The sequence below is a fragment of the Ruditapes philippinarum genome, unplaced genomic scaffold (assembly GCF_026571515.1).
Source record: "Ruditapes philippinarum isolate M1 unplaced genomic scaffold, ASM2657151v2 ctg1213_1_1_1_1, whole genome shotgun sequence".
Lineage (NCBI taxonomy): Eukaryota > Metazoa > Mollusca > Bivalvia > Venerida > Veneridae > Ruditapes > Ruditapes philippinarum.
In genome coordinates this window covers 93,549-107,344 of record NW_026865813.1, presented here as the reverse complement: position 1 = coordinate 107,344, position 13,796 = coordinate 93,549, and the positions used below count along the sequence as shown (strand labels likewise).

General features: G+C 33.4%; 1 protein-coding gene across 1 annotated transcript; it reads left to right on the top strand.

Annotated features, from left to right (window-relative positions):
• Nucleotides 1–7,074: 7,074 nt before the first annotated feature.
• Nucleotides 7,075–13,144, top strand: LOC132730395 (calcium and integrin-binding family member 2-like). The gene is made up of 7 exons (XM_060716308.1): nt 7,075–7,228; nt 7,477–7,511; nt 9,866–9,983; nt 10,598–10,745; nt 10,997–11,103; nt 11,759–11,847; nt 12,188–13,144. Exons 1-7 carry the CDS (start codon nt 7,178–7,180, stop codon nt 12,207–12,209), a joined length of 570 nt encoding a protein of 189 aa, XP_060572291.1. The 5' UTR covers nt 7,075–7,177; the 3' UTR covers nt 12,210–13,144.
• Nucleotides 13,145–13,796: the final 652 nt, after the last annotated feature.

Genomic DNA, 13,796 nt, shown 5'->3' with positions numbered 1-13,796 from the left:
TAAATCATTGTCAGATTGGATACCATAGTGAAAAAGGAACACTGGTAACTTACTGATTCAACGAAGATTCCAGTCCATGAATGAGTAAATAGCTGCTATATTGCTGTTGTGCACTTGATGACCTGTTTGAAAATTGTAGAAAATTAATATCAAAATCATAAAATTTAGCACCTGAAAGTAAAGTCTAGTAAGAGTAGCATATAAGACCCTGGGTTGGAAGACAATTCCCTACTACACAAAAATCTACCCTTAAATTTTGCTTGACAGATAAAAACCCACCTTTAACTTTTCCTTAAATGTTTCTATGTTGCAAACTGTAGAAATATGGCTACCAAGTTTGTTTTAGTTATAGCCCTGGTGGTTAAATTAGCCCTGCTTTACATGTAATGTATATAGTAAAACCTAAAGAGTCTAGACATTGTATAATGGACATTTGAATAATCAAACAGTGAATTCTATAGCAGTCATTGACTTTCCATAGCAACTAAAGACTTCATGGTATGGTATTGTAAGTTTCGCACTGGATCACGGCAGTAAACCACATTGAATTAACCAGAGCACAGTTCAGCCACCGCATCTTTCCTGGGCAGGCTGTCAAGCAGTTCACCAGTACTAGTGACTTCAATAGAAACAACTGACTTTTATAGCCAACAGTGACTCCATAGCAACCATTGACTTTTCTTAACAACCATTGACTTTCATAGCAACTTTTAAATACCTTTTGCAATTAGTGACTTCCACAGCAACCGTTAACCTCCTTTAAGTACCACTATCTTCCATAATAACCATTGACTTTCCATTGCAACCAGTGACATCAATAGCAACCTTTAACCTTCTTTAGCAACCAATATCTTCCATAGAACCATTCGTTCGCTTTTCTTAGCAACCACTGAATTATTTTGATGTAAGTTGTATAGATGACGATTTTTGTTGACAATGAGTACATTTTTACATGCCAATGAGTTTGTTATCAAATGACCAAGAACTTGCCTCAGTGGCCTACTTTTTGTATTAAGAGCTACAGCTTTGAAATTTGGACTATCTGGATAGCTTCAGATGCAGTATTTAATTTTGTTATCAGTTGACTATACTTTTACTTTGTGCATGACCTCTTTCTTGTGTTCTGAGTTACTGCTTTAAAATGTGGACCTTTTATACAGTATCACATTACATTATTTTTTTGTTTTTGTTAATCTGGAGTTTGCACTAGTGGACTACTGTTTGTTTTGAAACTAGAACTGTAAATTTTAACATATATATCAGTTGACCTACATTTTGAACTAATGCCTGTTTTTCAGTAATAGTTATTAATATTAATTGTCCGCTTCATTAAAAGTTATTAATATCAATTGTCCCTTGTAATTTAACCATGTGACCTGCCAATGGGTCTTACTGGTAGAGCGAATCAGGTGGAATACATTTTGGACTTTGAAGGCTTTGAAGACGGAAAGAAAGAATCTGTTTCGCAGCCACGGTTGATATTAACAATGACCTGTTACCTTATGAAGATGCATACACACCTGAAGTTCAAATTTTTGAATTTTATTCTATGACCGCGGTAAATATTGGCTATTTGGTGACTTTGACATTTAAGTGGTTCTGGCGGATAGAGCTCACCAAGGTGAATGGTCAAGATTAAAAGTTTAGCGTCAAACAAAAACAAACTTACGAATCTTGGTCAATATTATCTCCCGATCTATCAATCTGGGAGCATTTATTATGCCTTGATGGGATGTAGGATATTCTCTACAGCTTTCAGATACTAGTATACAGAATGAAAACTATTTTTCTAACTTAAAGTATTATAAAAGAAACATTTTCAGCTGCACACGAGGAGGACAAGAACCTCGTAAATGAGTTACCTGCTGCTTGTCCTATAAAAAAAGACAAGTTTTACAAGAAATATTACCATAACCTGAAATTTACACAATATTAATTACTTAATATGTTTCCGTTGTATGGTATTTATTATTTTGAATTGCGCAATGGACTCTGGATCAAAGCCTTGTAGCTTCAGTACAGTGGAAGATGAGGGACCAAGATAATAGCACCCAAGATCATAATTTCAGTAAGTGTTTAAAGATCTCAGTAATGTTATGAAAATGAATTTTATAAAGATACTTCATCTATCCTGATTTTTTTTCTACTGATGAAATAAGTCTTCTGTTTGAAAGACCCGAGAAAGCATCACATCATATAGGACATTCTTTAAAAAAAATTGCCACCATCATGCATTTTAAAAGTAAAATAATAAGGAATGCATTGGTCAGTGGCGTAAATCTTCACTAAATGCTCAACACTACGAAGCGACACACCCGCATCATCTCTTTAAGCAGTGTAGGAATGACTATAAAAGTATACGCAACTATCCCCTTGCTTTCTTGGGGTGTTGTGCGATTTTGGCTATAAATGGCTGGTAAATAATAATAAATGTTAGCACATCTTGACATTTGAATAGAAGACTACATCATGTATCTACCACTTCACCAAATTTTCTAACTAAGGGAGATAATTTACAGTGTAGATTTTCAGGTTAGATTAGTTTCCCTTTTTTTCAAATGAAATTTTGTTTTCCTAAGGCTAGATTAGAAAAAGCAATGTGGTTCCTGTCTCCATATTAATAAACAAACGTGTGTGTGCTCTTAAAATGTTGAATTACCGATTTTAAGGCATATATTATTGATGTTAGTATCTTTATAGTTCAAAATATCTTTGAAACCATGAATAAAATCTTCGAATACACACGCTTTCATTGAAGAAACAGTATTTGTCATACTGTCCTCAGAAATTTCAGGTAGATTCACTGAAATGTGAAAATAATACTTGTTGTAACTTAATATTCCTTTAAAAAGACTTGTAAGGTGTAAAGACTATGTTCTAGGTACAAAAATATGGATGGAAGCTGAAGGGTACACAGGAAACACATCGACTTTTTTCATTGGCCTAGCTATATACAGAAATTCATTTCAAAATGAGGGAGACAAATCGTACATTCATAATAAAAAACCTGATATGTGATAGTTACTTCCCTTTGATAATAATTACCCTGTGCAGTCCTTTCCGAAGGGATCGCAAACCATTTTACAATACTGCATCTCACTCGGTTGTTGCGAGCTGAAAAACTCATAGGCAGAAGCGTAGCACGAATTGTGTTTTTCAAGATGTATGTCACAATTTGAAAGCGATTTTTTTTACAATTTTACAAACACATATTCATATAACTCTTGAAATTTTTGACACCAAATTCAGCATGATTTACTTTTAATCGAATGCTTATCACCAGCACAAAGCAAGAAGAATATTAAGCTGCACCATTTACTCATAACCACAATTTCCCTTATATCTAAGAAATAGTCAGGACTTTGACTACCGTTAAATACCTACCATCTGTTCATTACCCCTGGACATTTCAAAAAAGATTTCTTGTTCAATATCACAGTAACAACTTAAATTAAAAGATATATGATAATCTCTGATTTTTATAAATAGGCGAACTCAAAAAGAAAGAATCCAGTCAACATTCAAAACACTAGACCTCGTCATTAAGCAATCTCTTCAGTATGTTATATTATTTTATAAGTAAAGGATATCCGACTTTTTGGCGCCTTCAGAAATCACGGGGTGGGGGACAGTCACACGGAGAATGGAGTTCTTATGGTAACTTGTCAGGAGTTCTTCTGATAATTCTGATAACTGCCACGGAGTTTCTGGAAACGGTACGGATTTCGTCGGTAAACATTTGTATATACTGAAGAGACACTCCTCAAAAATGGTAATTGTAACTTTTAAAAAGAGAGTTTGATGTGTTTATTAAACTTTGATGATTAAGCTTGCCTTACATATTATATTATGTGTCAGAAAAAAGAACACTTTATAGTCCATTTTTCATCGCCTCTTGTTTAAACTCTGGTAGGGTAAAATTTCCAAATTATTTGGTCATATTGACTTGTTCATTTGTGATCTTATTCCTTGCCGTACATGGTTACCTAATTATAATGGAAAGTTGCATACATAAAACCCCGGCTAACAAGGCCCGATTTTTCAAATGCCTAGCTAGAGTTCTTTGATAACTTGTTACTGCCAGTGTCTTTCTTGCGCTAAGTTACGGCACGTGTTAGCGTTTTTTTTATTATTCAATAAGGGTGTAAACTGTAACCACATAGGAATTCCATTGGTCCAGCAAGAGTTTAAATTCTTCTTTTACGTGAGGAAGCTATCCAGTTAGCTACTTAAAACCCGTGTCACACTAGCCCGGCGTTCTCACGGCGTCCAACTAAGAAAATTCAGAACGCCGAAGTGATCGCAGTAAGATCACAAGCATGGCCGCATCATCGCAGTGGAATCGGATAGTACTTTACGATTTCAGCGCAGTGTGAGCGCCATGAAAGCGCAGTGAAAGCGTAGAGAACAACAATGTCGTGGAAGCTATGTAGCAACGCCATGATCGCCGTGAAGTCTCCGTGTCATCAAAAATAAAAGCGCAGTCTAGTGTGACAGGGCCTTACGCAACTTCTGTGGTTCTACTAAGGTGTCCGTTCGAGCCTGAAATAATGTACGAAGGAGCACCTGAGATCATCCTCCACCAGTAAAGCTTGAAAGTACGTGTATTTGTCGGTATCAACAAACTGTCACTAACAGTATAGAACATTTTAGATTCTTAATTAGAGACTTCTTTCTTAAAGTCTTAAAAGTTCTTTAAGTACAGTTCTTTTAAGCTCCTTTAATTTCTTAAAGCCTTCTTACTTTAAAAATTTACAATATTCATTACTTTAAGCACCTTAAGGCCCCTGACTCTAAATACTAACAAGCTCCTTACTTTAAGTACTTACAAGCTAAAACTTGAAATTGCCATAGTTTGCACTAACAGACCTCTTTTAAAGGCTCTGTCCTGCGGGGAAAATTATAATTATGGTAAAATTTTCGCTAAAAGTCCTTCACTCTGCAACTTGGAAAAAAGCCTTTGCTATTTTGCACCAAACTACAAACCTAATGGCCCCATAGACGTACTTTTAGAAGCAGATTTTCATTGCACTGGCCGGTGGTGTATATTTACTATCATTTTATTGGTAATCTTCGAAATGTCCTGAATATGAAAGTCGGTACATGTAACTGAAATAATGTACGAATTCTGAATGTACGGCAACCGTGACGGAGACAAAGGCGTCAACATAATTATACTTGTACAACGTACCTGGTACTGTGGCTATAAACAGATTTCATAATAATAACATGCAACTTGCCTATATACAGTGCCACCTATATGTTTTATTAGGTTGTAACGCCGCGCACTTCGCTTTCGAAAGGCACCTGTATATATACCCCTTATGCCAAATAACATTTGAAAAAAAATGATAACAACAGCGTAATTAGGTTTTTTTGTTTGTTATAATTACTTACCCTCAGGTCACCGACCAGAACCCGACTTTATCACACACCCGTGCCGATTTTGCGACTCCGTAAATATGGTATTGCACGGCCGTGCATATATTTTGACGTGCCGTCATTAGCGTAATACAAACATAGTGTAAAGACGCGCTAAATGTTAGCGTTATACTATAGGCGCGTCAATGAAAAATGACTCTTATTTCACTTTAAATGGTCTTTATTTTGGGTCTGTGATAAATAGAATATTAAATTCGTGTAAGTTCATTACTGAATTTATTGCACTCGTTGAATAAAATAATATTATGCTCGCCAGAGGCTCGCATAATATAATTTTATTCAACTCGTGCAATAAATTCAGTATTGGACTTACACTCATTCAATATCCTCTATTTAGTACGACGTCAAAAAGAAACGACTAATAGACATCGATTTTTGGACGTCAGATTTACGTCGTATTTTGGTCGTCGACGTCATGACCAAAATCTAACGTCAATCCGACGTTATTTTAACGTCCCGTGTTTGCTGGGTACCATTTCATAATTATCTTTTTACATATCGGTAACATATCATACCTGTATCACGTGATGTAACATTAACCATCATTCAAAAATCAGCGAAAAAGCAAGTAGAAAACGCGAAGTAATCCTTGTCAAAATTTTACCTGATTGCATTTAAGAATTATCTCAATCAATATTTATTCCACTGTAAAGCAAAGTTGGAAGAGTCTATACTGGAATCAGCTTGTCCGTCTGTCCGGCCATGTGCGGAGCATAACAACAAAAAGTATTGGAATTAATTCTAGCCGGAAATGTGTCAATAAGTAGTGTAGTGTTCAAGATCCATAACACTTTTGGGTTGAAAATATAGTTTCGTGTTTGTCCTTTCTTCCTTCAATCACTCTTACTGTACGTTCTCATGGCATTGCACCGATTTCTTAGATATAATTAACGGCATATTTTAATTTGTATATCAACTGTCCATAAACTGTTACCACCAGTATAAAACTCATGTAGTTTCTTTAAGTCTTCTTTCTTAATTTCTTCGTATACTTGTCAAGTTGTCAACAATCCTCTTTAGTTGTGTAGAGTCTCTATAGGTTTGTACATTGGCTTTATATGGTCTTTCTAAAATTTCGAAGGCATGCACAGATGATAATTATACTTCTATATATCTCACATATGCATATGTTGTGTTCTGACTGAATATCTCCCTCCTAGGATATATTCCCCGGGGAATATTTCTTATATACAACCTGAGGTACACAACTCTGGCATAACTCACTATTCAGCAATTAACAATATTTTTTGGTGTGTAAGGGAGATAACACCTACATAATTCCGAATTTAATATTGTACTAGTTAATTCCCTTTGACTATTTTTTTCTATTTTTAGTCAATATTAAGCGTTTTTGTTGATCATGATTTGACATCTAAAGAAAAGGGTGCACTTCGGGGTGATTTCGCGTTCTCGAATTGACAATATCCTCTATCACCCCGACAGCCAATTTATATAATACACACACATGGCTAAGAAGACCAAACTAGATAGATCTACTGTATGGAAGATTATATTTTTCTAATTATAAATCTTCTTTTTTAAACAAAAACAGCACTGAAAAGAGGAAAAAAATTTGTTGAATTGAAAGGCCCCAAACTGTTCAGCGAAACATGGGAAGGCAAGTCATTTCCTTGCCACCAGTTTTGTAACTTTGAGTTGATTTCAGGTCCAAAGAGCAGACAACGACAACAACAACAAAATGAAAACATTAGTTTATTTAAATTACAAATAAAAAATGGGAAATAAAGTGACAGCATTTAGTGAAGAACAACTAGAGGCATATCAGGTTAAACATTTTCGGCAATATAGTCACGACTTTTGGGGAAATGATTATTATATTACCGTAAACTAAAATGCGTAGTATTTCGGATAGTGATATAACTCTGGATTTTAAAGTTTCACTTGAAATTTGTAAGATTTTGCCTTAAATAAAGTTTATAAACATGAATTCTATACAGTTTGCTATCTTTATGACATAATTATTTTACTGATAATGATCAATAATGTTGTTCACTTTTAACTTTATAATTGCAGGATTGCACATTCTTTACAAGAAAAGAAATTCTAAGGTAAATGAAATTTCTCGTTATTACTTTACTTTTTTTAAAAGAAGTAAAATTTTAATGAAATTATAACCAGTCTTTGATATCATACACAAACAAGTAACTTTTAAGAGTTGAACTTGTAATTACAGTCCTTAAAGCAAGAATAAATTAAATTGCAAAAGAATGGAGCCCAGAAAATAACAATGTTATATTCTGGGCTCCATTCTTTTGCAATTTATTCTTGTCTATCAGTGATTTTCCTACTTAAATAACAGACTCCGAAAAAAGGCCTCTTCCCAATTGAAATTTTCTTTGAAATCATGCAGTTTTCCCAAAGATCTGAACTTAAACCAGCTTTTTTATTTCCCAAATCAGCAATTTTAGCGATAATTTTTCCCAAAATCAAGAGGCTAAGGCCTCTTCCCAATGAAGTGAGAAAAATCACTGTCTATTTTGGGAAAGATATTAAAATGATGGTAGCTATACTATGGAACTTTTAACAACATTTTAATACTGGTTTAAAAACCAGGAATGCAGCCGTTTGTTGATCGACAACTTTCAGCAGGTATATGACTGTAAAACATAAGCTGTGTGAATGAGGACTACATAGCCCCATTTCTGAGACTACAAAGCCCCACTTCTGACATTATTATTACATCAAAAACTGTAAGATAAGGAAAACATGAAACATGGCAATGCCACGAAACCAGGTTTTCAATTATCTCCATTGTAGATAAATATGTTGCATTTGAAATACAAATACAAGCAATAAACAATGTAACTATGTGCAAAGTAAAACATGAATAATGTAGGAGGAATTGCCACAGAAGAAGTGTTCACTATATATTCTGTATAAGGAAAAAATATATTCTGTATAAGGAAAAAAAACAAAGGGCCATAATTAGGTCAAAAATTATCCAATCACAAAACCTCTACAATATGCGTCAACGGTCAGGGCACTTGATGACAAAGCTTCTGTGAAAGTTTTAACAAAATCTGTTGAGAAATGTAGGACTAGTTCAGCACAGACGAATTTGTTCACTATATATTGATAATTCTGTATAAGGAAAAAAAACAAAGGGGCATAATTAGGTCAAATATTATCCAATCACAAAACCCCGACAATATGTGCCAGGGCACTTGATAACAAAGCTTCTGAGAAAGTTTGGTAAAAATCCGTTGAGAAATGTAGGAGGAGTTGCGCACAGAAGAAATTGTTCACTATATATTCTATATAAGGAAAAAAAACAAAGGGCCATAATTAGGTCAAATATTATCCAATCGCAAAACCCTGACATTATGTGCCAGGGCACTTGATGACAAAGCTTCTGTGAAAGTTTGGTCAAAATCCGTTGAGAAATGTAGGAGAAGTTGCGCACAGAAGAAATTGTTCACTTTATATTCTATATAAGGAAAAAAAACAAAGGGCCATAATTAGGTCAAATATTATCCAATCGCAAAACCCTGACAATATGTGCCAGGGCACTTGATGACAAAGCTTCTGTGAAAGTTTGGTCAAAATCCGTTGAGAAATGATGGAGGAGTTGCCCAATTCACTATATATTCTATATAAGAAAAAACAACAAAGGGCCATAATTAGGTCAAATATTATCCAATTGCAAAACCCTGACAATATGTGCCAGGGCACTTAATGACAAAGCTTCTGTGAAAGTTTGGTCAAAATCAGTTGAGAAATGATGGAGGAGTTGCGCACAGAAGAAATTGTTCACTATATATTCTATATAAGAAAAAACAACAAAGGGCCATAATTAGGTCAAATATTATCCAATCGCAAAACCCTGACAATATGTGCCAGGGCACTTGATGACAAAGCTTCTGTGAAAGTTTGGTCAAAATCCGTTGAGAAATGATGGAGGAGTTGCGCACAGAAGAAATTGTTCACTATATATTCTATATAAGAAAAAACAACAAAGGGCCATAATTAGGTCAAATATTATCCAATGGCAAAACCCCGACAATATGCGCCAGGGCACTTGATGACAAAGCTTCTGTGAAAGTGTGGTCAAAATCCGTTGAGAAATGTAGGAGGAGTTGCGCACAGAAGAAATTGTTTACGCCCGCCCGTCCGCCCATCCGCCCGCCGACATACCTCAATCTAATAACCAGTTTTTTCCTTCGGAAAACCTGGTTAAAAACTGTTACATGACATACCTATATGAAAAATATTACCTTTTATCTGAGTGGCTGAAATGACAAGCTTTTATCTAAAACAGGATGAAATATATTGGTTCAAATTCAGAAGAAGTATTTCCTTGCTCATTTTTTTACATGGAAAAAATGTTTTCATAACTTCATGATTAAAGATTAATTATCATATCACAAGTCAATTACCTTAAATTGTTTGTTTCTGGTTACAGAATTTTCAAACGATTTAAAGAATTGTCACCTAAACGTGTGCCTTCAGATATGAAAAATGGAAAGGCCAAAAAATGCAGAATACCATACACAGAACTGGAACTTTTGCCAGAGCTGAGGGTATAAAAGTTAATTAAATCTTCAGATTAATGCTAATTTTCATGAAAATTTTAAAAATGTGTTAAAAAGTAAAATATTTCAAGTGAATCAAGAAAGTAAGTTAAACATTGCAAAACAGCATTTTCAGTCCACGTAAATTACCAATGTTAAAAATATGCAGAAAAGCCCTTACTGCATCAGTCAGTGAGTCACACAGTAGAAATATGATGATTAATACTGCAAAATCAGTCATTCATTACATGAAAGATGTAAATTATTACTTGAATCTTAAATATTTTTGCTTTTCTTAAAATCTTAGAACAATTTTCTTAAGTTGATTTTCTTGAAATATTTTGCTCATCTGGAGGCTTTCAGCTTTGTCATTAATAATGTCAGTCTTTATTATTAATGCTGATGGAGATTAATAAAATCATTTATTTCTATTTGCCTTTCTGCTATATTCAAGATTTATATATAATTGTCATACTAAGAAAAATCCTTTACATCTGTTGAAATTGATGTTACAAAACAAGACTTGAAGCTCACTTATCATAACTTTAGCATACCAGGTGTGTGTAAAACCAGTATATGTTATATGTTATAATAAACACTCCATGATTTATTTTTCTTTACAGGAGAACCCATTTTGTGAAAGGATATGCCAGGTATTTTCAGAGGATGGGTCAGGTGATATGAACTTTGATGATTTTCTGGACATGTTTTCTGTGTTTTCAGAGGCAGCTCCAAGGGACATAAAATGTATTTATGCATTCAAAATATATGGTAAAATTCTTTGAAGTTTTAAAAAGTAAAAACCTATATTGGACTGTTTATAACTGGTAGTTTGTTTCTTGATAAAATTCATAAAGAATAAAATTTGAAATTGTACACCAGCTGATGGCACATGGGCTACACTTACTAAAAATAGCAGATGAATTTTTTGGTAGGAATCAATCTACAAATGTATTATGTTTGTAACTCATGAATTCATATTTATACAGTAAAAGTTGCATAATTACATTAATTTTCTTCAGATTTTGATGGTGACAATTACTTGGACCATTTAGATTTGCAAAATACATTGAGATGCTTGACAAGAAATGAGCTAACAGAAGATGAGATTGCCTTTATTGTGGAAAAGGTAGTTCCATTATCTTCTACCCCAAACATGCCTGTGCCTTAAGTATAAATTCAGTCTGCATAGTTTTCCCCGAGATTTCTGTGTATAAGTATGTATTTACAGCTTTGTTACCTCTCTTACACGGACAACACCAGACTGACCCACATATGAATGATACCTATGTTTAATGAGGGTCTATTTGTTAAGGCATGAAAAGCATCGTAAGCTGTCAAGTATTGACCCCGGACATATCACCAGTTATGCCCTTAAAACAGTTAATTTAAAAAGAAGTCACTTTCTAAGACCTATAACTTTTGGCGTGAATTTTTTATTAAATATGGCCCTTTGTGAATTTTCAAAATTCCTTCAACAGTATTCAAAACTCTAGAATGTCATTTATTTTTTAAATGAAATCTTCCATTATGATAATTTCTACATTATCCAGACTTTTTTTTTTACTATCAAAACACTGATAATAGTCAAGCACACTGTCCTACTATCAGCTCATGTGATATGATTAGCATTGACTTAACATTGTATGATTATTTTTTATTGTAAAAACTTGTGTTGTGTGATAAAGGCCTCTATTGTATGATAAAAGGGCTTGCTTATCTATCTTTTTCACTTAACCTTTTGAACATAATTACTAAAGTTATCACTGTTTTGAATATTTCAGGTTATAGAGGAAGCTGATCTAGATGATGATAATATGTTATCTTACATTGAATTTGAACACGTGATTTCAAGGTCCCCAGATTTTCTTAAGTAAGATTATCATTTTTTTTAATATTTTTGTTATGTTCCGAAGAGGACATGTTCACTACAAAAACATTTAAATTTCTTGTATGTAAGTAAAACATCCATTCAGAGGTGCAATAATTTTATTGCAAATTGGCATTATGGTTAACAACTTAATGAGGAAATCAACAACTGGAAAGTGTATATAATTTACAACACCTCTGGCATGTTCCAAGTCACCAAGATTACACATTATACAAGGTTTCTTCACAGTTATACACCATCAGTCATTAAAATGAGTATCAATGTAAGCAATTAAGTACCCTCTTGTTCACTATCATGTAAAAAATCTAAATTCTATTTTCAGCACATTCCATATTCGGATATGACAGTAGCTGGAAATCAACAAGAATGTGAAAGCAAAGATGCACATTTGTTGACTTATATTTCAAAACTACATGTAATTAAAATATGATTTGCATATTTCGAAACATCGAAGAAGGAAAACAACAAAGACTATACCATGCAATAAGAATCATTAAATAAGTGCTAAATATCAGAATTTACTTGTGATATATGTATTTGAGTGTGCACGTCAGGTATAAACTTTGAATTAATGTTCTTCAGATTTTGTTTGTCAAATAATTAATGATTTTGATATGATTTTAAAGAAATCTCAAAAAGATGATCTGAAAATTTTTTGTTTCAGATAGTGAAATTCATCCTTTGATTACAGTAGTAAACTATAATCGTTTCCTTATATCAAAGCAGATTTTTCATTGGAAAACTGTTATTCTACATTTATTAGTTGGTGAACTTCAGCACACAGCTGGACGTAAATGGTTTATTCATTATGCAGATCTTACAGTCTGAAGAAACTTCAATGAAACATAGAATATTTGTCATCAAGTGTCCTAGTACATGTGCATGTTGTCAGGGTTTTGTGATTTAATCATTGTATATTGAAGAAAAACGAATGGTCATAATTTTTATGACCCCAAATATGTAATATTGGTTGAAAACCAGGTTTTGTACAAGTTTCCTGCAACATCTTCACTTTAATGTTTTAATAGAAGCTGTTATTATAAAAAATGTAATTTGTATTTATTTGTATTCAGGTATTTAAACAAATGCTTTCAAATTATTTAGGGCTATATACTTGTATTAATGGATCATAGCAATGTTTTCCATCTTTCTACCCATCTAAATGAATAATTTCAGCCTTTACAAAATGAAAGAAATTTGAAATGATGTATGATGACTTATTTTGTATTTTTTTTATTGTGGAATTAAAAAATAAATGAAAAATAGTTAATGACAAATTTAAATACATACATGTTATTACAGTCTGTGCGAAAGTCTGTCAGTCCTCGGACCTCGCCAACTAAAAATCAGGAGGGCCGAGATAAATTTCGATACAGTCAGTCCTCATGTCCGAATAAAATTTCAGCCAGTTTGAAACAATTTTTGGCCTAAAATATGCAAAACTGTTTTATTTATTATGTTTCTGTATTTTTTTTCTTCATAGTATCTTATAGTTGAGTCTGATAATTCATATTTGCTGAATATTTTTGTTAATTATGGCAATAATCCCTCACCCACCCCTACAAAAAATACCTTTCAGAGTCCGGGCCGCAAAAAAATCATCAGGGCCGGAAATAAATCTAAGGATCCCAGTCCTTGTGGCTGGAAAAAAATTTTGACTTTCGCATTGACTGTTATTATTTGTTGACAAAATCATTTTCATAATACTGCAACCAATGTCTAGAATATTTCCTTAAGGAGATCAGAATTATACATTTAAATATCCAAGTTTATTACACACAAGATGATTAGATGTAAACAATGAACTTCAAGTGTTTGTACCATGTGATTTCCCGAAATAAATCAGTTTTGGATCCAATCTTATCCATTGAGCCTTATTTTCCTTTTGCAAGTCCAAAAGAGTAAGTAATGTTTCACCTTGCATCAATCCA

Excerpts from the sequence above, each read along its gene's own strand:
- LOC132730395 (XM_060716308.1), top strand. The coding sequence starts at position 7,178 with ATGGGAAATAAAGTGACAGCATTTAGTGAAGAACAACTAGAGGCATAT. Across the intron at positions 7,512-9,865 it reads ACAAGAAAAGAAATTCTAAG|AATTTTCAAACGATTTAAAG; the intron begins GTAAATGAAATT and ends TTCTGGTTACAG. Across the intron at positions 10,746-10,996 it reads TTATGCATTCAAAATATATG|ATTTTGATGGTGACAATTAC; the intron begins GTAAAATTCTTT and ends AATTTTCTTCAG.